The sequence below is a fragment of the Silene latifolia genome, chromosome 1 (assembly GCF_048544455.1).
Source record: "Silene latifolia isolate original U9 population chromosome 1, ASM4854445v1, whole genome shotgun sequence".
In the NCBI taxonomy this organism is placed as follows: Eukaryota; Viridiplantae; Streptophyta; class Magnoliopsida; order Caryophyllales; family Caryophyllaceae; genus Silene; species Silene latifolia.
The window spans coordinates 9,533,328-9,557,838 of record NC_133526.1 but is presented as its reverse complement, the minus strand read 5'-3'; the positions used below and the strand labels follow the sequence as shown (position 1 = coordinate 9,557,838).

The 24,511-nt window shown below is 35.1% G+C and overlaps 1 protein-coding gene across 1 annotated transcript; it reads right to left on the bottom strand.

The window, feature by feature from the left end:
* Window positions 1–9,115: 9,115 nt before the first annotated feature.
* On the bottom strand, window positions 9,116–15,284 carry LOC141597318 (ATP-dependent Clp protease proteolytic subunit 2, mitochondrial). The gene is made up of 3 exons (XM_074417736.1): window positions 14,821–15,284; window positions 13,661–14,096; window positions 9,116–9,332 (listed from the first exon to the last, which is right to left on the bottom strand). The coding sequence occupies exons 1-2, from the start codon at window positions 15,221–15,223 to the stop codon at window positions 13,669–13,671; spliced, it is 831 nt and encodes a 276-aa protein (XP_074273837.1). The 5' UTR covers window positions 15,224–15,284; the 3' UTR covers window positions 9,116–9,332; window positions 13,661–13,668.
* Window positions 15,285–24,511: the final 9,227 nt, after the last annotated feature.

Genomic DNA, 24,511 nt, shown 5'->3' with positions numbered 1-24,511 from the left:
ATACGGAGTATAATTTTTATAACCTTTAATAACAATATTTTTCTTAAAATAACTTAATTTCAATAATTATTTCAATATAATTAATGTAAATGTTGAATATGATTAAAATATTAATATTAAATACAGTATTAAATATGTTTTAGTTTTTTAAAAATATTTTTCTAATTTATTAAAAAGCGTTAGATACTAATTTGTGATCCGTATTATAACTCTAACTTGACCCGTGACCCATATCTCGACCTGTATTTGACCGACCCGTATGACTCGACCCGTTCGACCCATTTAATAGGTCCATTGAGACATTTAAACAACATAAGGGATATATAAATGCGCTTAAATAGTGAAAAAAATTATCGGCGATAAAATTTTCAAATGAAGTCACTCATAATCTAGAGTATTGCATCTTCTATTGAAATAAGATAAAAATACATATGTCAATTAGTCCAGATTAAAATTAAAGTAAGCCATCACTTATATGAAGTTATAATGGTAAAAAGCCCACCCTTTTACCCTCATATACACTTCAAATATTCATCAAAAAACAAACAAACAAAAAAAAAAATTAATGAAACATGAAAAATAGTTATTCACAAATTATAGAGTAAGAAGATCTCAAACAAAAAAAAAACAAACAAACTAAATAAATTGTCATTTTATTTAATAAGACGGATTATTTTTATATTATGGACGGATCGCATAGTATGAGAGTATGGGACTGCCTTAAAACCGCAATAGCCGAAGGAATATCTTTTTACCATTACTTTAGGTATAAATATAATTATATAACATGGTTAAGAGTACGTTTTTTTTTTTCTTGGAAAAATATCATCAATATAGCAATTTTAAAATTTAAGAAAATATATTCCGGAATTTTGCTTATCGATATAAGGATTTTAAAATATACCCCATGATTTTGTTTATATTTAATATTTAATTTCCTTTATTTGTAGATGATATTAGTACTAATTAGGAAATCTTGTATCTATTATATTCATGGCAATGAATAATTATTTATCAGTTATTTTTTTTAAAAGGAAGGAATTTTTTAATCAATGATATTTATAGCAAATAGTCAATGAGTTATAATCATCTTTTAAAAACTATAGTTTAATTGAGTTTTATTCTGGTTAATGTCTATAAATGTGACATTTCATCTTTATTGATCATTAGTGTTTTATTATCGTGCCATGTCAGCGGTTATGTTTTAAGGTTAATATATAGATAGATAGATAGATTATAATTCATAATTTTCAACTTAAAATTCAAACTTTTAATTCCTACCACCATAAAGATTGTATAAGGCAACCCATTATATAAAACCCTTTGAATGCTTTTGTTTTTTTCCTAGTTAATATTTATGTAATTTAAAATTTGTGAACCCTGATTTTAGTGTACATTATTTAACTTCCAAATTAGCATTATTTGCCCTCTCCTATTTAAGAACGTCTCATTTATTTTCCTTCAAAACAATCATTTGTGGGTGGTAAAAATTTGTAGTATTTTTTCTTTAACTTGAATTTGTAATGACGAAATACTAATTTGTGTATTAATTTTTTTGTTGTACTTTGTTTTGTAGGCAGTACGAAAAGACCTTGTGGTGAAGTCATATGGTTAGCGGCTAATTCTTGATGTCATGCACACTCCACAGTTAAATTCACTTTTTATACAACTAACAATTTCAATATTTCAATTTGGTTTTAAAGTTTTCTAATTCGTACATAATCAAATTCTAAAATTTATGAATCTTTATTAGATGATGATCAAAATTAAAGAATAGGCATATGATCAATGATGAAATAAATTTCGATTTCATTTGGTATTCACAAAAAAAAAATCAACTATCTAAATTTTTAATTTTCCTAGAGATAACCCGTGATTTTCACAGATAACAAAACTAGTTTTCAAATTAAAACTCGAACTTTTTCATTTAAAAGCACGAGCATTCAACTTTAAAAGCTAGAAATTTGAAAATCAAATACAAAACTCAGTTATTAATTAGTGCCTTAGTGGTTGGCGACTTATCGTCGAGGACCAGTTACAATGATTATCAGGTTCTTATTTTGAGGTTTTATTGGTTGGCGGAGGGAGAGAAGCGGCGAAAATGACGTGATGAGATGATAATAGCAGAAGCGGTAGAGAAGGTGGTGACTGGTGATGGTGTGCGCTGCAAAAACGGTGGAAGAGCTTGACTGTTGAGGGCATGAGTTACAAATAAAGACGTGGGCAGGGGAGGATAAAGGGTTTTTTTTTTTTTGAAACCCAAAATGGGTAAGCCATAACATTAACCAATCAGACCATCACCAACATCAAGCAAGTCCCCAACCCATACACTTTTACCAACTATCGGTAAGGCATGCGCTAGAACATGTGCTACCTTATTAAAATCACGGCTAATATGCGACCAACTAACAACTTTAAAAGAAGTTAAACAATCTACAATATCATCTAAAACAAGAAAAAATGAACTGCGACCCGTCTTCCTCTGCTTCAAAGCTTCGATAACTTCCAAGCAATCGATTTCCACTACAACCGCTTCATGACCTGCTGCAGCTGCTTCTTCAAGTCCGTCCAAGATCGCCACAGCTTCCGCAATCCGAGGGTCCCAAACTTCCTTCCTAAAAACCGACATTCCCCATAACACTTTTCCCGTCTCGTCCCTACACACACCTCCAACGCCCACATCCACACCTTCCTGCACTCCTGCGTCGACATTCAACTTCACCCATCCCGGCTCCGGCGCTTGTCATCCACCCCTATTCGTATCCACCTCTCGTTGCCCTCTCATTTCATCATCAGGTAACTCCAGCTCCCGTCCTCCCTCTGTCTCCTCCATAACACTCACCACCCGACTAACAATGTCCCTCCCCACAACTCTCTTCCCTTCAAAAACCACTCGGTTGCGTGCCTCCCAAACAGCCCAATACCCCACCATCATCAACTCCCTCCCCAGCACATCCAACTCCCTCCATCTCTCCTCAACCCAGTCTCTAATTCCCATATGATAAGAGTTTTAGTTTGTTTTATTTTTTCTGGGTTTATACTTCATTTGTTGGGCTATTCTCTTATATTGGGCTCATCTTATTGTTATAGAACGGTCCTATAAGAGAGTTGCTGAGTGAAATAAAATACCTTCCCCTACCCCCATTCACTTGCTCCATCCCCTTTACTACTCATGTCTTCGTCACGCCAGTTCCTCCGTCTCCGTTGCCGCCCACATCCTCACCAACACCACCTCCTTGATGTCATAGCAAGTCACGTCCTCACCACCTTCGCGGATTGGCGCGGTTCTAATTCACACATTTTTAACCCTTTAACTAGCTTCGTTTTGTATGCTATTTGTGCGAATTAGGGTCATTTTCTTAGTCTTTATCTTCCTATTTGTTAGAGTATTCTATAAAATTTTACGCCTCTTGTAGGAAATGAAACAAAATGGTCGGAAATCATGCATTTAAGAAGTAACTAGTTTTGGAGCCCGTGAAAATCACGGGATCGTTAATAATTTATTGTTTTAATCAGCTTAAATATTATGGACTATGAATGTTTATCTTCCAACAAATATTTAGGCGTTATTTTAAGTTCTCTTTATTGATTGAATGAATTAGAGTGTTTAGACCGACAAAATAAAATCTCAAAGGTGTTTCAGGTAGACAAGTAGATATATTGTGATAACACAAGAGATGATAATCGTAGACAAAAATATGGCAATTTAAGAAAAAAGTATTAATTATTAATTATTAATTATTAAGTATTAATTATTAATTATTAATTATTAATTATTAAAGTATTAATTATTAATTATTAATTATTAATTATTAATTATTAATAAATGAGGAGGGACGCCAAAAATTCATCATTTAAGAAAAAAGTGATATGCTAAATTAGTAGAATGTATTAATTATTAATAGGTATAAAGATGGGATGAAACTAAAAAGTTTATTACATTTACATTCTTTTGCATTGTCACATTAAAATTTGTCATTTTAGGTACCATTTAATTAAATTGTGTAGACTTATTTATAGATGAGTGAATGAAATCATTGCCATGTAACTATAAATTGATAATCCACGTCACATTAAAATTTTCATGTTACATTTAATTAAATTTTTCATTTTAAGTATCCCTTTAATTAGATTGTATAGATTATAGATGGGGTTTTAGGGCCGCTGCATGAAACTTCATAGTGAAAAGAGTTGTATATTCAACTAATAAAAAGTTGCTTAAGGTAATATTTTTAAATTATGTGAGTATGTATCATCCTTCTGCAATTTGAAAACAAAAAATAATAAAAAATAAGATTCTAATTAATTCAATATTTAATAAAGAAAAAAAGTAAAAAAATATTATAATTATCTATGTAAGCTTTACATACCAATTTTTGGAATAAAATGGAAATTTTGATTGTTATATAATAGTGAGGGGAAAGCAAAAAGATCATTATTAAATAAAAGTAATAAAGTTAAATAAATAGGGTAAATTGATGACTAAAGTTATGAGAGGGAGATAAAAAGTTTGAATCAATTTTTTTAAATTGATTTTGTATGTTTGAGACTTTATATTTTTTAAATTTTTTTTACTAATAAGCATGTGACACATGATAATAAAAAATAAATTTTTTTATGATACATTACTTAGTGAGATGACTTAGTGAAATATTTAGTCTTGCCTTTTTTTATAATATTGTACTTTACAAACCAATTTTTTGAATAACAGGGAAATTATGATTATTGTTATATAATGGTGAGGGGAAAGCAAAAAGATCATCATTAAGAAGATAATAAAGTTAAATAAATAGGGTAAATTGATAACCAAAGTTATGGGAGGGGGATAAAAGGTTTGCATCAATTTTAGTTTTTTTTTTTTTTTTTTTTTTTTTTGTTTGCAACTTATATTTTTTAATTTAAAAAAAAAATTATGAATGAGGTGAAATATAAGGTTTTGTTTGTCATGTTGAACTCAAAGCTGGTAAGAATAGAAACTATACATATATGAAAATTAAAGGGTTAAACAAATAAACAAAAATGTAAAAATAAAACAATAAACGAAAGTAGTAACTTACAACATAACAATAAAGGGTTCACATCAAAGAAGATCATGACATTGAATCCTATAAAACACAACAAAATAAAGAGGTTAGACTTAATTTACTAATAGAAATGTTAAAAAAACCATAAAAAAAAATCAATACCAAGATATACACAAGAGATATGTAATTTCACTTAAAGAGATGAAGTATATATATATGAAAAAAATGCTATAACATTCATTAAGATTAAGAATTCAAGAGTAAGATGAAAGGTTGAAATTAGGTTACGAACTTACAATGAATGGGAGAGGAGGAAAAACAAAAGTGGAGTAAATGCATAATAAAACATCTTGAATGTGTTATTATTATTATTATTAGAACTTAATTAGACATGAAATATTATACTCCATATTAGGAGGTTTTTTAGAGTTGTCACATGGCAATTAAATACTACTCAAGTTAGTCTTTTAATGGTATTTTATAGATGATTTAGCTAGTCATTTAACTATATTGTATAGATAGAAATATATTTCAACGCGGACATCGGCAATCCAAATGCATTTTGGCATAAAAATTGGGGAAGATGATATTTTGAAAATTGTATATGTAGTTGATTCATACGTGGGTGGAGTAAAAGAATAGGGATTACTAATCCGATTTTGGTTTTTTTAAAGAAGGAAAAAAAAGTGGATTAAAAAATAATTTATTGCTAGGTGGTTTTTAGTCGATGTCCACGTAACATTTATAATCTTAAGTGGCTTTTATTCGATGTTTATATGACATTTAATAGGTGTTTCAAGTAGCCTTTTAATAAAGTTTTATAGATTAGAGTGACACGCGGATTAAGATGTGGCATTGCAAATGCATACGTGGCTTTTCCTTATCCTACGTGGCATTGTCTGCGTGGCCTTTTGAGGCTAGCCTTTTAATAAGATTTTATAGATTAGGAGCTAAATCGATGGTTCTAATGACCAGTCATAAAGCGGAAGCCAAGACCAAGGACCTCTGGACCACGGATGTCATTCCCATCACCTTCTTTCCGCCCCTTTATAATCTCTTCCACCGCCAATCAATTAAAACTCAAAGGTTAAGATCCCGATTGTCGGCGGCAAGATTACGACGGATATACCAGTCACAAATAAGAATTTGTGATAAGAAAAGATAAAATGAAATCTAAATGTTCAAGTATCAACTAATTCGGAATTTCGGATAATGATGTAATTTTTGCGCACTGAAGAGTGCTTGAATTAGCCTCTAGTAATCAAACAACGACAATCTATCTCTCTTTGATAATCAAGGAACTAGCATACACTTATAGTTTGATAAATATGCCAAATTAGGGGAAGTGATAATGTGAATGGGAGTAATGAAATTTGCCAATTTAAGATACAAATAATTGATTAGTAGTTTAGTACTGTATTAGTATGCAACGCGCAAACGTGTAGAAGATGCAAAACATTTTGACCAAAAGTGACATTTCTACAAACTTAGGTCGATCAGTATGACTCTAATGCAATGTTAACCCCACCAAGTCTCCAGGCATTCCTTCCTTGCCTATGTTTGGATCCAACAACCCAAATTAATTACTCCTATTTAATTAGCTAATACTCTTTCCGTCCCGATTAATTATTTACTTATTTCATTTCTGGGTATCTCAGTTAATGGTTATCATTTTATTTTAGGAATGCCTTTGATGTATAACTTGATCTTCAACGCTCAATTTGATCAATTTGTCATTCAATAATTAGTCTATTTCTCTTTTTTGGGTCTTTATGCCAAAATCAAAACTAAATAAATGACCCAGACGGAAAAAGTACTGTACTTAAATACCATCATTTGGCGACATACATGTGCAATTTATTAAATTGACAATAATCAACAAAGTTAAGCTAATACTCGGTAACAAATTAATTGATGTCAATATCAAATACTCATTCAACCAACAAAAATAATCAAACCCACAGAACAAGTTTCTTGAGCAAATCTCATTTCAAAGTCCAACCAAATAATTTAACGTCAAAAAAAAAACGAAGAAACTTTCTTCTTTCCTCCTTAGTTAGGCATATATAACTCCTATATCTTATTAAATGTCCATCTCTGTTATCTTCCATGGCCAGTAACCAAAAGAAAGCACCCAAACAAATACCCAAAAGCAATCGATTTCTTTCTTGTTTCGGAATTACCTCGAAAAGTAAGTCGAAATCCGATAAGAAGCGTAACAAAACCGGTGGGGGTGGGTCGGAAAGTTGGTTCAAGCTATGTATGCCAAAAATCAAGATCATCATTATTAGTAGAAGGAGAAAAGGAAAAGGAAGCTTTGATGCTAAAACAGTTGCTATTGAAGCTTGTCAAAGCATAATCAAGTTCGAAGCGACCAAAATTCAACAAGCTAAAATTAATCATGGGTTAATTACCCAAGAGGTAAATAAAAATACAATTCCTGTAGAATCGGAGGAACCAGCATGCCGAGAGCAAACGCCAATTGAGACGGTTAAAAAGTGTTGTGAGGGTAAAAAGGTGAAAAAGGATTCATTAGTGGGAGTGTCGATCATGGTTATAACGTTGATAATAATGACGTTTTGGGGTTATTTATTCGCGATTATATGTATGTCCGCTTGGTTATATTGCGTACCCTTATTGAAGATGTATAAGGATGTTCGTCGGCCGAATGTAATGGGCAGCTTGAAAGCCAATATGGTTTCAAAATTGTACAAGAAGAAAGTGATGATGATCGACGGAGTTGTTCGAAGGGATGATAATGGAATTGGTGTTTCTTGACACTCACTCTTGTCAATATCAATAGATTTAAGACGGATGCTTTCATCTTAAACAAAAATTTGTGACAGGTTATACTATACGGCATTACAAAGTAATCTAATTTTTGTGACTAGGTTTAATGTTAATGCAGTATATGGGTCAATTAGTAATGTTTTATATGTGATATTCAAAAAAATTTTAACTTTTTGTTAATTGTAGTCTTTAGGGAGTATTTTTTAAAAAAATAAATTTTGTAAATTTTAAACGGTTTTGGAGTGGCAGAAATAAGTTGCCATTAGTTTACTAAGAGTCCATCATTTTTTTTTTCTAGATTTATTTCATTGTATAGGGGATTCAATTATATTGCCTCCAAAAAATAATTGAATTTATAAACATTGGACTAGCTATTAAACTGCCGTTAGTTCGAAATTGTGCTTCGTTGAGCAGAATACTTCTTGAGAGACCGTCTCTTAAGAACTTGTGTTAAACATTAGACACCATTTGGTCATATGTTTTGTTGGGCCGTGATTTTAGTTTGTGTTTGGCCGGTTTAGCTTGGCATTCGAAGTTGAAATTACAAGCCCGGTACAAAATCGACACCAACAAAACATACAAATTAAATGCCTTACTAGTTACTACTAATAATGAGTGTGTTCCGTAAGAGAAGAATTACGCAAGGGTAGCAGATAGAGGAGCAATCGAGCAAACAAACGATGCCTTAGTGATGTTATTAGGTAAACCATATTGTTGGCATATAGAATGTTGGCAAGACTTCAAATTTATCTTGAACAACAGAAGTAATACAGATATCCAAAGGTTCAAACAAAGGAAATTACCCTAACCCTTCCTTTCCCTTCAGTCCGAAGCCTCCATCCAAGCAAGAGCTTGTAACAGTAGGAGCATAATCGAGGAAAAGAGGCCGTCACAAATGAGAATTTGCAAAGAGCATATTACAAGGGAAAATTCTTTCCATTTCTTACACGGTTTACCTTAGCGGACAAAGTATCTACAGATATTGAGCCTCGATCATGAATCTCCCCCTTCAATGACTTTACCAACTAAATTTAAGTTAATATTTTGCATCCAAAAAAACACCTCTTTAAAAGAAGTAAAGGTCAATGGAGAAGGACCAGTTTCATGGGATCACGTAATAGTCCGTCAGAATGATGAATGAGCAAATATCTGAAGCAAGTACAGGATACACAACTGTTACTGGAAATCCGTCATAGGCATCTATTATTTTTAGCGTAAAGTATACTCCCAAGTTTCGTAAGCACTAAGCAGAGATAGTAAGTAATGGAAATGAGTAGGTATCACAACAGTAAACGAATGCATAACCAGAAAAAGTACTGAATATAATGGAACCTGATTAAAGCAACATGTAATGTAATGGGTGTTCAAGGAGTATCCTACATCCGGCTTTACCAAACAAATATCTAAACTTAACGAGGAAAAATTATGAAACCTGCGCCTAGCTTCAATCTCCTTCACCGCAATCAACTGTTATTGATGTATCCCCTTGGAAGAGACTTCTCTCACAATATTGAGCAACTGCCAGGTAAAAAAGAAAACAAAAAAACAGCTTCAGAGATTATGAGCTATGCTACAGATGGGAAATAAAGGATACATGAAGTTAAGATCCTCGGTTTTGTTTGTACTACCTTGGAAAGAAAGTTGAACTACTAAGCATGAAACTTTTCTACTCACATGCGACAGAGAAGAAACTTTGACAGTTTATACAGGTTTAAGCATCATGGACCCAGCCCCATTTACAGGAAAGACAGAGAGGCAAACTGAAATGTACATTGGAAATCAGCTCTGCAGACTATTCATTACCCAGATTTAAAGTTTAAGCGTTGTTTTGAAAATTATTACACTCAATGGCATGCCAGGTGCCAAGCCCACGAAAAGGTTTAGGTGACTAGACAAGATGTTCTAACACTCACAAAACGGGCCAGAGTTACAACTATTACACTGGCTGAACTAAACTAAAGGTTTAGGTGACAAGATGTTCAAACACTCACAAAGCTAGCCCAGTAACGCCCCTTTTTTGTTGTTTACTCTGAGTGAAAAAATCTGTTACACCTTCCCACATATTCAAAGATGGCCATAAAAAGAACACAAGTCTCATATGGCTGATGTTAAACAATGCATTGTAGGCATCTCAATCATACCTCGTTTCATTTGCAATGAAGTTGGAAGTCAGTATAGAGCATGTTAGCAGCTATGGGTTACACTTCATTCATATTTTTTGACAAGATAGATATAGTTATAGAAAGACAAACAGGGGTGACATCATATACAAAAGGAGAGCAAAAATATTAATTGATTTGTTTATTGCACACTGAACTACCCTATCAGTCTGTCTGGAAACCATAGGTCAGTCAGCACCCCAATCTGATGAATTGTTTACAGGAACGGCCTTTTTACAACAAGAGGCAAGAGATTGCGTGCATTTGTTTGCCCTTGGTATAACGCATTAACACAATAAATGATAAAGGTAGGAGTGTATGACCAATATATGATCATAAATATCCAACATGTCATTTCCAAGGTGTTGCACTCGGAAATTTGAGAATTTTAATGTGTGTGGGTGAAAATGACGAGCAAAAAAAATCCTGCCTGGTTTTGAATGGTGTGCTGTGTAAAATGCTTTTTTCAGAGTGTCACGCCCAGTTCTATTTTCATAAAACTCCACCTGCAGTACAGTTGGCAATCTATTCCAAGCCCTCTCATATGCTCCCAAGATTCGGTCATATCATAAACCAAAAAAAAACCTAGACTAGTCTGCATAACAATGAGATCCACCGCAAACAGAAGCTTACATCACGAAAAATAATAGCATAATTTAACTATTGCTGAAACAATTATCAGGAGCTCACAGCAGCAACAAAAATAAGAATATGAAAGGAGGAGAGAAATGTAAAAACAAAAGATTCCTAACAGAAGTGATGAGCATAAGTTTTCAGTTTATAGTTGCAGAGTGGCTTCCAACAATCCAACCCCTGCCCCCAAAAAAACGAATTACAATGGAGAGCTGTGAGTATGAAATATGAATTGGAGACGCCTGAGACATGAGGTATATCACTTGAAGACTTGGGAATGAAAGGCTAATTGGCTGCCATAAAGTCGTAAAGATCATCAAGAGATTAGCTCGGTCAATAGCAACACTCTGAAAACATCAGATGGAGGTATACGTTGTATGGGAAAAACAAGTACACCTTTTAGGAAGCCAAAAAAAAAAGTCTGAGACATGAATGCAAAATTTTGGGCATATGAACGAGTTAAAGGACTCATTGCATCATGGTTTAAACATAGCTGAAGGTATCACTCTTGTTTGCATCCTCAACTTTAGACAAGTGTGAATATTGAGAGAATGCAAAGATTCTAGCACCTCAAATAATTGACTAATACTCCCTCAATTGCCACACTTTTGGTCAAAGGATCCAAACTATGTTGCAGAGCATCTTTCGTATTTCGTATTGGGAGAACAATAGTCCAAAATGTGCCGCCTGAATTGCATATTACACAGACATTGTTGAGTGTTGCTAGTGTCAATGATCGCAGCTTCCCACTAAGGCCATCCATCAATTTTCAAGTGTTTCCAACATAGAAACAGGCTAATTTATAACAAAAACTGAACTAATCCTAATTCTATTAAATTTAAGAGATACTTCCACAAAATCACTGTTGTATGCTTTGTATGCTTTGTCAGACATTACACAAGTAGTCAGATCCAAAATTCATTTATCACGACTACAAATGACCAGTTGCAAGATGGAAGGAATATAGACCAACCACCTTTGAAGGCCATAAAGCACACCCTTCATGTGGCTCCCTACCTCCACCAACATTGTTAGTTTGTTACCCTAGCTCATCGAAAGACACTCCTACTTCACTGTTATATCTGAAAAGCGGTTTTCAAATGACTTTTAACTGTAAATGTGATGACCATCTGTTAATTCATGAGAAAAGAAGCCGTAAAAAGTTATAAGCCATCTTAATTTAACCCGTTAATCGAAGCCCCGCCTAATGATCCCTCCTAATCTGAATTAACAAGCAAAAAACACAAAGCACACTAGATAGCAAACTTAGGTAAGGGAAACTATACATTTCTTCTGCACCTATACACTTTCATCCACGACTTAAAGCTTTCGTCTTACTTCCATCAAATCCCACACACACATTTTCCATACTAACATGAGAGAAAATGAGATATTTCTCAAACCTGACTGATTAAACAAGTATCCAGAATAGACGTGACCAAAGCCAATCAGTCAAGGTTGATACACTTGCTTGCAAGGGTCTGTTCATACTGGAACCCACCTCCAATGAACAGCCATCAGATGAAAATTAAATGGCTGAGATTAATTTTAGGGAGTTGCTAAATCCCGCACATTTGATCCCTCTATACCGAGTATGCCCCTCTCATTTCTCACCCCATGAGAGAGAAACAAGAGAGAGAAAAAACAAAGAAACCAAACTGCCTAAATCCCAACCCCAACAACTCCTTCCACACCACCCTCCTAGCGCGCCGACCACCATTCCACAGCCCCATCCTCACCGACCATCCATCTACAGTCCCACCCCTGCCGACCACCTCTCCTTGCTACCATCCCTGAGTCGACAACCCTTCCCCCGTGCCTGCAACCTGCAGCAACCACCATACCCCGGCGACACCTGCTTGACACTACCACTAGACGCCGCCTCCTCCGACCATCCTACTCCGCCTGACGACCCCCAACCACCACTTCGACAACCCAAGGCAATCGAAACCCTAATTGTCGATAATATGGGGAGATGGCGACGGTTTGTGACGATTCTAATCGAGATGGGTGGTCGACGGTGCACGGTGGTCGTCAAGGTTGGGAGATGGGTGGTCGGGCCGGGGGGATGGGTGGTCAGGGACTCCGGGCTCGGGAATGGGTGGTCGGGTAATTGGACGGTTTTTATTTTATTTTTTATTTTTTTTTATAAAAAGGGCAATAACGGAATAATGGTGAAAAATGTGTAGGATAAAGTAAAAGTGTGTGCGGGATTTAGCAATTGCGTAATTTTATAAGCATTGCAAGAATGGCTGATTCATGTACAATAAATATTGTGAAAATATCCCCACTAACCCATATATTAGCCTTTTCATCTCAACTAATCTGATGGCACACTGAAGTACTGAACCCCTCCACTTTTCATGGAAAATATAAAAGAAATGGTATAGTCAGTTGGGGTCAAGACTCAAGAGGCTTCTCATATACACTCGAACAGTGAAAACAAAAAAACTTATCCACATAACCCCTCCCACCAGCATCACTTCGCTACAGCCATGTGATTAACTATTAAACCATTACCAGAGATTCAGCAACTTGAAAAAGAGGATAAGTACGGCGTGCAGGTGAGTTATTGAAAGACTTTTGAGAGTACCTCATTAAAGAAATTGTAGTTCTTATCCTACCACTCGTGCAAATTCAGTTGAGCAAGAACAACTATTTACGTAATAATGAGAGGATTGCACCTGTATCTCATAATATATGCTAGTATAAACCATAGGTATAATAAGCTTGCAGAAGTGTAGAGATCTCATTTTGAAAAAATGCTAGGGAAAACCCCCAAAAGAAAATGAAAAGAGAAAAAATAATCCGATTCCCATAAAAGATACAGTTGGGTGACCACACGAAGCTTATAAAAGGCCTTCAAAAAACCCTTTTCAAAATCAAGAGTTATCAAGAAATTGCGAACAAAATTTATCAACTAGCCAATGTGGTATCTGCCAAGGAACCCCCCCAACACACCACCATCACACACACACACACACACATGCACGGACGAAAAAAAATTCTCTGTAACAACTAACAGGGAATAAACAATCGAAACAGATGGCTTACCCAAAGTTCTACTCTGCTTTATCTTTGTCTTTGTCTTTGTCATCGGTTGCGACAGCATCACTAACCAAAGCCAGGGGTCTCTGATCAATGACCTCGTCTATAATTCCAAACTCTTTAGCTTCCTCGGGTGTCATAAAGTAATCTCTATCCATATGCTTTTGAATCATATCAATGGGCATTCCGGTATGCTTAGCGTACAATGCATTCAATGAATCCCAAACACGGACAATTTGTTTTGTGTGAATAGTCATATCTTTCGCTTGACCGCTATATCCACCAGATGGCTGATGGACCATGATTGTAGCATTCGGGAGGGCCTTCCTCTCACCTTTGGCTCCAGCTGCTAGCAAGAGTGAGCCCATTGACGCAGCTTGGCCCAAACATATGGTGTTGATTGGAGAACGGATGTACTGCATCGTGTCATAGATAGCAAGACCTGCATTTGAAAATGATTGTGACTCCACCATCAACGAGTCAGCATTATTATAGTGTTTCAATTCAAATACCCAACCAAACAAATATACTTGCCCTAAAACCTACCAGCATAAACCTTATTCTATTTCTTTATCTAAACAGCAGATAACCAAAAGCAGCGCGCTCAATTTTGCAAGTAGCCTTTCAAAATATCGGCCTCCCACGATCCCCAACCCGGCCAGAAAAAAAGTCGTTATTGTAAATACCGAATTCCTTCCTCAAAACACAATTTGACAAAGCCCATCAATCTGATGGCTTAACCCTTCTTACAAGCTCGTTATTCGCTATTTTCCCATAACTCGGTGTTAGCCTTTTTTTCGACAAATAATCATACTCAAATCTGAAACGATGACAGATAAATGAACCTAATACAACATGATCGAATCGACTACAAATAGAACCCATTAACACCGTCAGAAATCGAAAATAAACGGAATAGATCTCACTCATTTACAGCCTTAACATCTCACATATCACAGTAGAACAAATTATCAACAAGGCAATATAACAAACCCTAAATTAAGATAAATCCACCTCAAATTCCAATCCTAGGTATAATCCAACATTAAATGAATACATGTTTTGTTTACATTTGATTAAAATACCGCTCACAAAAATCGGGTGAAAAGCATAAATGACATAAAATCAAAAATAAAACAAAAAAAAAGAAAGGAGGGAAAAACAACCAGCGGTGACGGCGCCGCCGGGAGAATTGAGATACATATGGATAGGTTTAGAAGGGTTTTCGGACTCGAGAAAAAGGAGTTGTGCGACGACGACGTGAGCGGTGTCATCTCCGATAGGGCCATTGATGCAGATGATACGTTCCTTGAGGAGTCTAGAGAAGATGTCGTAGGCACGCTCTCCTCGAGAACTGTGCTCTATCACCATTGGAATCAAGCTGTATGATCTTGAATTGATGTTGTTGTTCCATGGAATACGGGTTCGGGTTTGGGTTAGAGATGATAGGCCTCTGGTTAGTGTTCCTCTCAACATGGTAGCGATGGTGGTGGTGTTGATGGTGGTGTGTGTGGGTTTGTGAGTGAGGAGGTGAAATGAGTGTTGGAGGCTAAGGTTGTCAATCACCATGTAATTTAGAAGTAAGCCATTGATTTAGAGTTGCCATAAAGGCCCGCGGGCCGGTGTCGGCACGGCCAGGCACGGCCCGGCCTGGCGAGAAAATAAAGGAAGCACGGGCATGACACTAATGGGCTTGAGACGGGCTCTGACGCGATTTTCTTCAGAAATTCGTGCCCAGGCAGGGTGGAGCCCGACATGCACCAGGCACGACGGGCTTGGCACGATTCGGCCGAAAAATGGCTCGTTGATCATTACTCCCTCTCATCCAAACCAAAGGTTACATTTGACTTTATTACGCTTGCCGAGGCGCGTTTTGCAACGTGAATATCTTTAGTTACACATTATTAAAAATTATAAAAACTTGATATTCTTATAGCATTCATGACGATGAATCAAACAAGATCCCGCATGACTATGTTTTCTCTTATACATTACTAATAATACCTAAGATTTTCTACAATTATGAATAGTGTCAAAAAGTCAAATGTAACCTTTGGTTTGGATGGGAGGAAGTATTTATTAAACAAAAAGTACATTAATATTTAATAAAATATATATTTAGACCATTAATCATCATTTATTAAATAAAAAGAACATTAATATTTAATAAAATATATATTTAAACCCTTAATCATCGTTTATTAAACAAAAAGTACAAATATATCAATTATATAACGTTTTTTTTTAAATTAAAAAAGAAATATTAAAGCACATGGGCCGGCCCACAGACAAGGCGCGAAAAGCCATGGGTCAGGCAAGGCCTGAGCACGAAAATGGTCGTGCCTTGAGCGGGTCGCGGCGTGGGTTTGAACCAGTATGCCTGGTACGACACGGCCCGAGGAGCCCAATATTCGTGCCTGGACCGGGCTAATTTTGGAGGAAGACACGACGGGCCGGCACGCGGGCTGGCCCAGCACTGCCCATTGCCTACTCTGGCCATTATAGGGTATGGGTTTTTGATGGGGCATATTCTGCACCCGCTGACCGAGTCAACACATTGAGCAAGGTCAAAGCCAAAAGACAGCAAGTCAACGTATTAATGACCCTAACCGACGCGACTGTCGGCGACACTGGGTCTCGGTCTCGGCAACTAGCGCCGAGAAACATATCCGCGTACTCACATCCGGTCCCCTCGGCATAGAGTCAACCAGGTCAGCCGGCCTGCCATGGGTCCCCCGGCCGAGGGTAGAACAGTCTTTCCACCTGCTCTGCCACTTGGCCACTTGGCCACTACGTGACAAAAGGTGAAAGTTTATAAATACTCCACTTCTCTCATTGAGAAAAGGATCAAAAAAAATATAACCTAAACATCTCTTAATCTGGTATAAACTCCCTTATCTCTCTACAATATACTTTGCCAAGTAACATACAACTTATCTCTTTAAGTTTACTGACTTGAGCGTCGGAGTGAGTACGCTCGGTACCAAGCCGAGCCCTCAGTTTGTTCATCTTAAACAGGAAAGAGTGAGAGGAAGAGTCAAGCAACGACATCATTCTACAAGCTTACGTGGTCACAAATCTGCTCCGAAATTACACCCGGAACAGTTTTACTTACAAAACTAGTTTAATAGCCGTGCAAAGTTGCAGGGGCATATTTAAAAACATTTTAAGCATTCTTTTTAATATTATTTCTATTTGGATTGATAACAACTTTATCAAACATATGTAATTTGCGTTACCAGTTTATTGCATATTTCAATAGAACAAATTTTTAATGTACATAAACAGAATATACACAAGCATAGATTTATTATATTTACCAGTGACTTGGGTTGCTAGTTACCTTACTAAAGCTACTAAAAAGGAATAAAGTTGGTTGTATCACTTTTTGTTTAACTCGTTCAAAAGCAATACTCATGCGTATGAGCTAGTTACAGTTTATCATCGTTAAGAACCATGAATGATTTAGCAACAAAGCAAAACAGATTCGATATACACTACTACAGATACAGGCTATAACAATGGTTAAAAACCGTTGTTATATAAAAAAGTGGACGTTGTTAAAGCGTCCGTTGTTAAAGGTTTTAACAACGGTTGGTTTTCCTAAGGAACCCGTTGTGAAAACTATTAACAACGGTTTAAAGTATAAAAAACCGTTGTGGAAAGGGTGACTAAATTTTGGTGGCAAAGTTATAACAACAGTTACAATATAAAAAACCGTTGTTATAACTAAAGACAACGGTTTTTTTTAATAACCGTTATGTTTATTTTTAAAAAAAAAAAAAATTATATATTACTAGATGCATGCATTATTACGGCCCGTTATAATTCCGATGTATACATTATTACTGCCAAATCCCTGCATATGAAATGACAATATATGGAATGAGAAGAGTTATAAGATTTGAAGCAGATATGATGGCACAACTTCCTAAACATATACTCCCTCCTATTCAAGATAAACCTCCCTATTTCCATTTTCGTCTATTCACAATAACTTCTCTATTTCCTTTTTTGGTAAGTGTTTGTGTGGTCCAAATTTAATTGTATGGTGGGGTAGTGTATTTGTGTGGTTTAAATTTATTTATATGGTGGAGTAGTGTGTTTTCTTAATTTTCGTGTCAAAATGAAATGGGAGGTTTATTGTGAATATGAGGGAGTATTAATTAAAAAACAACTCAAACGACGCATTACTTAGTATAAATTCATGCATTATCTCAATAATCATTCCATTATCTCACTATCTCCAAACCCTAAACTGCTAAAACAAACTCCAAACCCTAAATCTTTCAAACAAACTCCAAACTTCATCAACAATGAATGATACCATCCGTAAGACATGCACTATGACCGAGTACAACAAGAGTTTCATCTGCCGGTTGCTGGACATCGAGGACAGGTTCAGGAGCTACCTTGTGGAAACTCGAACCGCACTCAAGGACGCCAAAAAAAATGGCTTGACAGAGCAACAGTTGTTGCAGCTATATGACGATATAGCAACTGCTGAACGAAACCTCCAAATAACAAAGGAGGAGAGAATGGATATCATAGAAGAGAATAAGACTCTCTATGCATATCTAAGAATTGCATTTTTAGCAATGTAATTCATTTTTTTATGTATTTATATATATATTAATTAATTAAGTTTATTATGCATTTCTCGCTCTCTACCATCTTCTTCTTTGTTTTATTTAATTTAATTTGTTTTACAAGCTAATAAACGCAGAAAAACAACAGTGACAAAACTAATTAAGCGAATAATACTTAGAGAAAGAACATAATGATCGATAAAAACACATGCAAATGAAATAATTAGAGAAAAAAATAATGACTGAGATGACAAAACCTAAATTAAACCATGCATATTTACCTGATAATTAGAGAAAGTAAGAGACGATGACAACAACAGTGACGGAGATCTGATAATAAATCGACGATGAGAAAGAGAGAAAGAGACGATGAGAAAGTGTGTGTTTGTGTTTGTGTATGTTTGTGTTTGTGTTAGGTTTGTGTTTGTGGCTGTAGCTGATCTGTGTTTGTGTGGTTTATATTATGGAAAGTATTGACAACGGTTATTACACATAAACCCGTTGTCATTAGAGAATATATTAACAACGGTTCCTTAGAAAACCGTTGTTAAAAAGTATTAACAACGGGTTTATATATAACCGTTGTAATTACTTTTCACTAACTTTGCGCCAATTTTGCGCCAAATTATTAACAACGGTTATAATGTATTACAGAGTAAACTGTTGTTATTAGTTTTTATATTAACGGTTGTGCAAGTGATAAGTCCAATTTATATACATTTTATTTCCATATTTTAGCTCCAATTTATATGTCATTATGCACTAACCTTAGTGATATTGAGCTAATATTTGTATTTCTAGTTGCATTTGCACGTTCTATCATATTTTGTAGGTACTTAAGCTTTAAGGATCTTAATTCCACATATTTACAAATACTAGGATACAAAGGTAAGTTGAAGAGAAGAATGGACCAACAATGAAATAAAGCATGGACTTGCATGAGCAAATGTGGTGGATTAACTCCGGAAATGCACAACACAAGTCAAGAAATGAGCCCAAGTATAAAATCAAGTGTTAAAGCCCAAGTAGAAGAAGATGGGAGAATGCCTTGGATGCTCATCTTAAAATGCTCTTTGGATGCTAATTATGCAATTAAGAAGGAGTTGATGACCAACATGGGATTCTCTAGGCAATTACTCAAGTAATTAAGAGAAAATATTTAGGGTTGACCACTTGTATTTGCTCTAGGTTTCACCCCTTATTTCCTATATAAAGTGTGTAGACTTCAACATCTAGAGACACCATCTTTTTACATACATTTTTACATAGAAATTCTCTCTAAGTTTTAGTTTAGTTTAGTTTTTAGTTTAGTTTAGTTTAGATTAGAATTACTTTTAGTTTTATGTTATAAACATTTTAGGTTAAGCATTTCAATATAATTTCCATTCAAGTTTATTTACAATTTACATTTCAAGTGTTGTTCTTCCAAGTTTCATTCCCACTTCCATTGCAAGGTAATCCTATTCACATTTCCATTATGTTCATCATTTTATTTGTCATTAATTTAGTTTGCATTTACATTATGTTAGAGTAGTTTACCTTGTCTAGGGAATGAAGAGAGTCATACATAAAAAGTATTTGTAAAATGTTAAATTAAGTTGATATAATATTATCTAAATTGTTTCTATCACATGTTTGCACTTTAATGTTTAATCATTGTTTAAAGGCCTTATTCATTGATTAAGTTTGTTCATTCGTTCTAAAGCCGAGAGGCACGGAATTGAATTAGACTAAGCATGTGTAGTAGGACGACCTAGTCATAAACGAGAGTTTCTCTAGGACCCGGTCTATGGTTGACACTAATGCCGTAAGGTGGGTATCTCTAAGCCTAAACAATTAACATTTCATCAACTCCTATATTTAACTTAAACATTTACATAATTTGCATGTGTGACCCGACTTCCATAGACTCCTTTTATCATTTAGTTTATTATTTTCTAATCATCAAACCATCCAACAAACCAATCCAAAACGTAATCGACCTTGATAGAATTCAACCCATAACAACTAATTAACAACTCCCGTCTCTCTGTGGATTCGACCCCTACGTACTACATTAATTTGTGTCTAGGGTATAAATATTATTTTTGCATAGGTGTGCGATAACATATCAGCAAGTTTGACTTATTGTTAAAACCTATAACAACGGTTATCAACACATAACCGTTGTAATTAATTTTAGTAAAATTCGCGCCATCCATTGTACAACGTCTTATGGTGATTTTCGTGAATAAGCGTTGTTAAAGGGGCGTTGTAGTTGCCTGGATTTGTAGTAGTGATAATTCATTTTGATTCAATTTAATAAGTGATCTTTCAATACTAAAGTAAATAGTTCATCAGCTTGAAGTTTGATCGATTTCCTTTCCTCTTTTTGTATTCTTGTACTTAGCTTTGTACTTCATGTCCCAGTCATTTGTTCACCTTTTTTTAATTCTTATGAGTGATATTTTTATCAAATGTAAACCATGATAATTGAGAAACATGATTTATTTTAAAGTGTGGGGAGATAACGTATATGAACTTCTTAAGTTTGTACAAAATCGGTGCTTACATGAATCCCAAAACGACAAAATATTTTCAAACGCGGCCTAAATAAAGAGATCTTCCGAAAAAAGATAATGGTATATTCAACTCATTGAAAAATAATCAAATAAAAGACTTAGCAACATCTTAAACATTAATAATCTAATCACGCGACGAAATATATCTATTACTTATATTATGTTGGAGTAACCCGTTATTCACTTGGACGACACGTTGCAATCTATCAATACAAAGAAACTAAGAAAGGTATTGATTGATCGCTAAAGGAGCAATGGACTTGGAAGAAAACTACTCCCTCCGTTCACGGTCATTTTTTACCATTTTCATTTTAAGGTGTTTTATTATTTTGTTTAACTTGTTATATTGGGTGTGTTTTTTATGAGTATAAGAAAATATTTCAATATCATCCAAGGAATATATTTGATTAAATTGGCTAATTTGATTGATAGGATGTACAGTAAGAATGGATAAACTTGTGTGCAATATGGAGGTGGGAGTTAGGCGGGAAAGGAAAGTTTTTTTTTGGTTTCTGTTTTATTATTTTATATAGATATATAGATATAGATTATCTTTCCTAGCTTCTTCCAGGACACAATTTTTTCTTTGGAGTACGGGAAATGGAGATTACCTTGCTTTAACGACAAATTTTGTATTGCGATAACTGAAATACAAAATAAGGAAACAAAATGAGTTTTTATTAATATCAGAAAATTTCGTGTACAATCTCTAATAATCCTCTGATTCTAACTAAACAAATAAGGTACGCGTGCACGATCGACGTAGGGAGTGCGCGTGTGTTTTGCAGGGGGTGCACGTGTAGCGGGTGTATACATTCTACGCGCGACGTTGACTTGTATTCTTGAGAGGGTCGAACGACTTGAGTCTCTCTTGAATGTTTGAATATTCGAGTTTGAATGTTTGAATATTCGAGTTTGAATGTTTGAGTTTTCCTGCGCAGGCGGCACAAATTTGTTGTGCTTGTTGACTGCTTACGATGAATTTCACGAGTTTTTTCAGAGAGAATTGCTGAGCGTTTCTTCCAGCTTTTTTTGTATATCTCTTCCAAATGACAACGCTAGGCTATTTATAGAGAAAAGTTAGGCTTTTCCTCGGGCCTGGTCGCATGCCCATTTCTCGGCCCGTTTACAATTTTAGCACAATTTGACTTCTGTTTGGACCCGAATAACTCAGAATGACCCAAATTTGATTTAAAAGGGACAAAAATAATTAAATTGAGTAATTTATTTATTATTAACTCAAATTAATCCATTTATTTGATTTTCGACACTTAAATAATTTTTTCGTGCCTACACTTGCGAATGTAAAAATGGAAGGCACCGTATAAGGTGTTACACCTAGTAAAAATGGAAGGCAGCGCATAAGGTGTTAACCGAAGATTGTGGAAAAGAAATTTGCAATCGGCAAAGGTGTTTACAATAATTATTTTTTACCTTGAGTTATACGGAATAAAGATTATTTAAAGGTTGTTTATCCGGGATCTCTTTATTTTTATGGCTAGGACAGTTCTGCGGGGCAAAGATGCATCTGCGTGCGATTGGTTTTGCGAGAATTTAGGATAACGATTTCAAGTGAAACCATAGAAAAAAAATTACCGTAGCAAGGGCAAAAGTGGGAAATAGCAAAGCTACTAAGTAAACATTTTATTTTTATTTCTTTTTTCTAAGTCGCTAAATTATTCAATGATTTTGCTTCTAAAAATTTTCTTTCTCGATTATTCAAAAATTATACGAAGTGGTTCAACGCCTTTATACCAAAGTTGCTGAGCCATTTGCCCCAATTTTCCTTTTTGTTTTTCATATTTCATATACATACAAATCGCAAAAACCGCTGAATGGCAGTGCGTTGTTTTGAATTGACACTGAAAAAAGGAAAGAAGAAGAAAAAAAAAACGAACCTACATGTACTCATTTATGATAATTAGTTTCAACTCATTCCCATTTTAATCATTTGTTTATTCCAAGCATATTTTAAATAAAATACATGTATAGGTCTATGTCACTTATTTACATAAATTGTAATTTTGGAATCTCGAGGAGATCTTTTTTTTTTTAAGGAATTATGTAGCACGAAGCAAAGCCATTATAGCAAGACCACAAATTCTCATTTGTTGTTACATGTATTATCAAGCTTGACGTCAGATAAAATCCACCTGAGTAGATAAAAACAAGTCATTTGTGACTTTCTAGGTACTTTAACTTTTACCTTATCTACCAATGTGTAGAGGTGGACTCCAACATGGGCCAGCCGGCCCACACTGACCAGACCCGCTTAACCGAGTCCAGATTTCCTCAGCTCGCCAGCCCGTTTCCTTGGCCTGCACAGCCCGCCCCTATACCCGGGCCAGTCCCGAGCTTCCTCTACCCCAGCCCACACCACCCAGCCTGCATGACCCACCCTTTTTTTAGCCCATTTGCCCTAATCGGGCCGGTTCAGGGCCACAATTTCTCATGCCCGCACACCCTGAGCCCGTGGTGTGGGCTCGGGCTCCCTCTCCACCAGCTCGTCCCGTCCCGCACCAATCTGGCCCGATGTCCACCTCTACCTATGTGTTCAAAGTGAATCCAATAGCGTTTTCCCTTTCTTTTTTTAACTATATATATAACTATATTCTGATTTGACTCTTTCCGTAAATTCAAAAGTTTTATTTCCCTCTTCTATTTCGTCTCTATTACAGACTACAGAGGATCAACTCTCTTTTCTTTATAAAACATTCTTCGCTGCTTTTACTCTGTTTCCATACATCTTTTGTTATCGCTCGCTCCCTATACAGTTAGTTTCTCATTATTTCCTCTTTCGTCCACCATTATTCTTCGAGTGGTAATCCGTATTCACCTCTGAACAATTCTTTTCCTTAAACTCTTCTAATTCTATCAACAGTAAGTCGTTAACCCTTCAATTTTCTATTTCTCTGTACATTGTCACTTTTGTTGATTGTTAGTATTGTTTTTTGCAGTTTTTTATTAATGGGTTTATTGAAAATGTTCGTATTACGTATGAGGTTGTAAGTGGGTATGGAGTTCCAAGTGTGTGTTCTGTTTATGGGTTTCTTGAATTTTATTAAAACTATTAGTAACATATCAGTTTGTAAGTAATATGGTGTTTCAAATGTGGGTTTTGTTGTTGGGTTTCTTGAATTTATTAATATTATTCGTATTATGCATAAATTAAGTTGTGGGTTTCTTTGAAATTATCCGTATTATGCATGATTTAAGTTGTGAGTTTCTTGAATTTCATTGAAATTATCTGTATTATGTATAACTAGTTTTGTGGCCCGTGAATTTCGCCGGATATTTTGTTTTTAGTGTGATATTTTTAGTGTTTCTAGTAATTGAGACTTTACAAAATATCAAATCACATAGTAAAATTACCTCATGAATAATTCATGATAGATCGTGTACCAAAAATACGGGCATTGACATGTTAACATAAAGATCAAAGTCGATAAATTAAAGAGTGCTATTTTTTCAAAGGTAAAATGATTGAAAACAAAATACAGTTGAAAAAAAAACTAAAAAACTATTACTCATTCACGTTGATCTCGTCAATCTTACACTTACGGGTTGTTTGGTTGCCTTCCAAATTCATGAGAATTGGAAAATCATGGGAAGTTGCAAAATAAAGTCTTGTTTGGTTGCCTAATTCATGGGAAGTAGAACTTCCTATGGAACTTCAATTCCTACATGATGTAGGAAGTCACTTACCT

Bases quoted from the DNA above. Each gene is read 5' to 3' on its own strand.
- LOC141597318 (XM_074417736.1), bottom strand. From the start codon at position 15,223: ATGGTGATTGACAACCTTAGCCTCCAACACTCATTTCACCTCCTCACT. The intron at 14,097-14,820 runs GTTGTTTTTCCC...TTTCAAATGCAG, and splicing joins CGGCGGCGCCGTCACCGCTG to GTCTTGCTATCTATGACACG.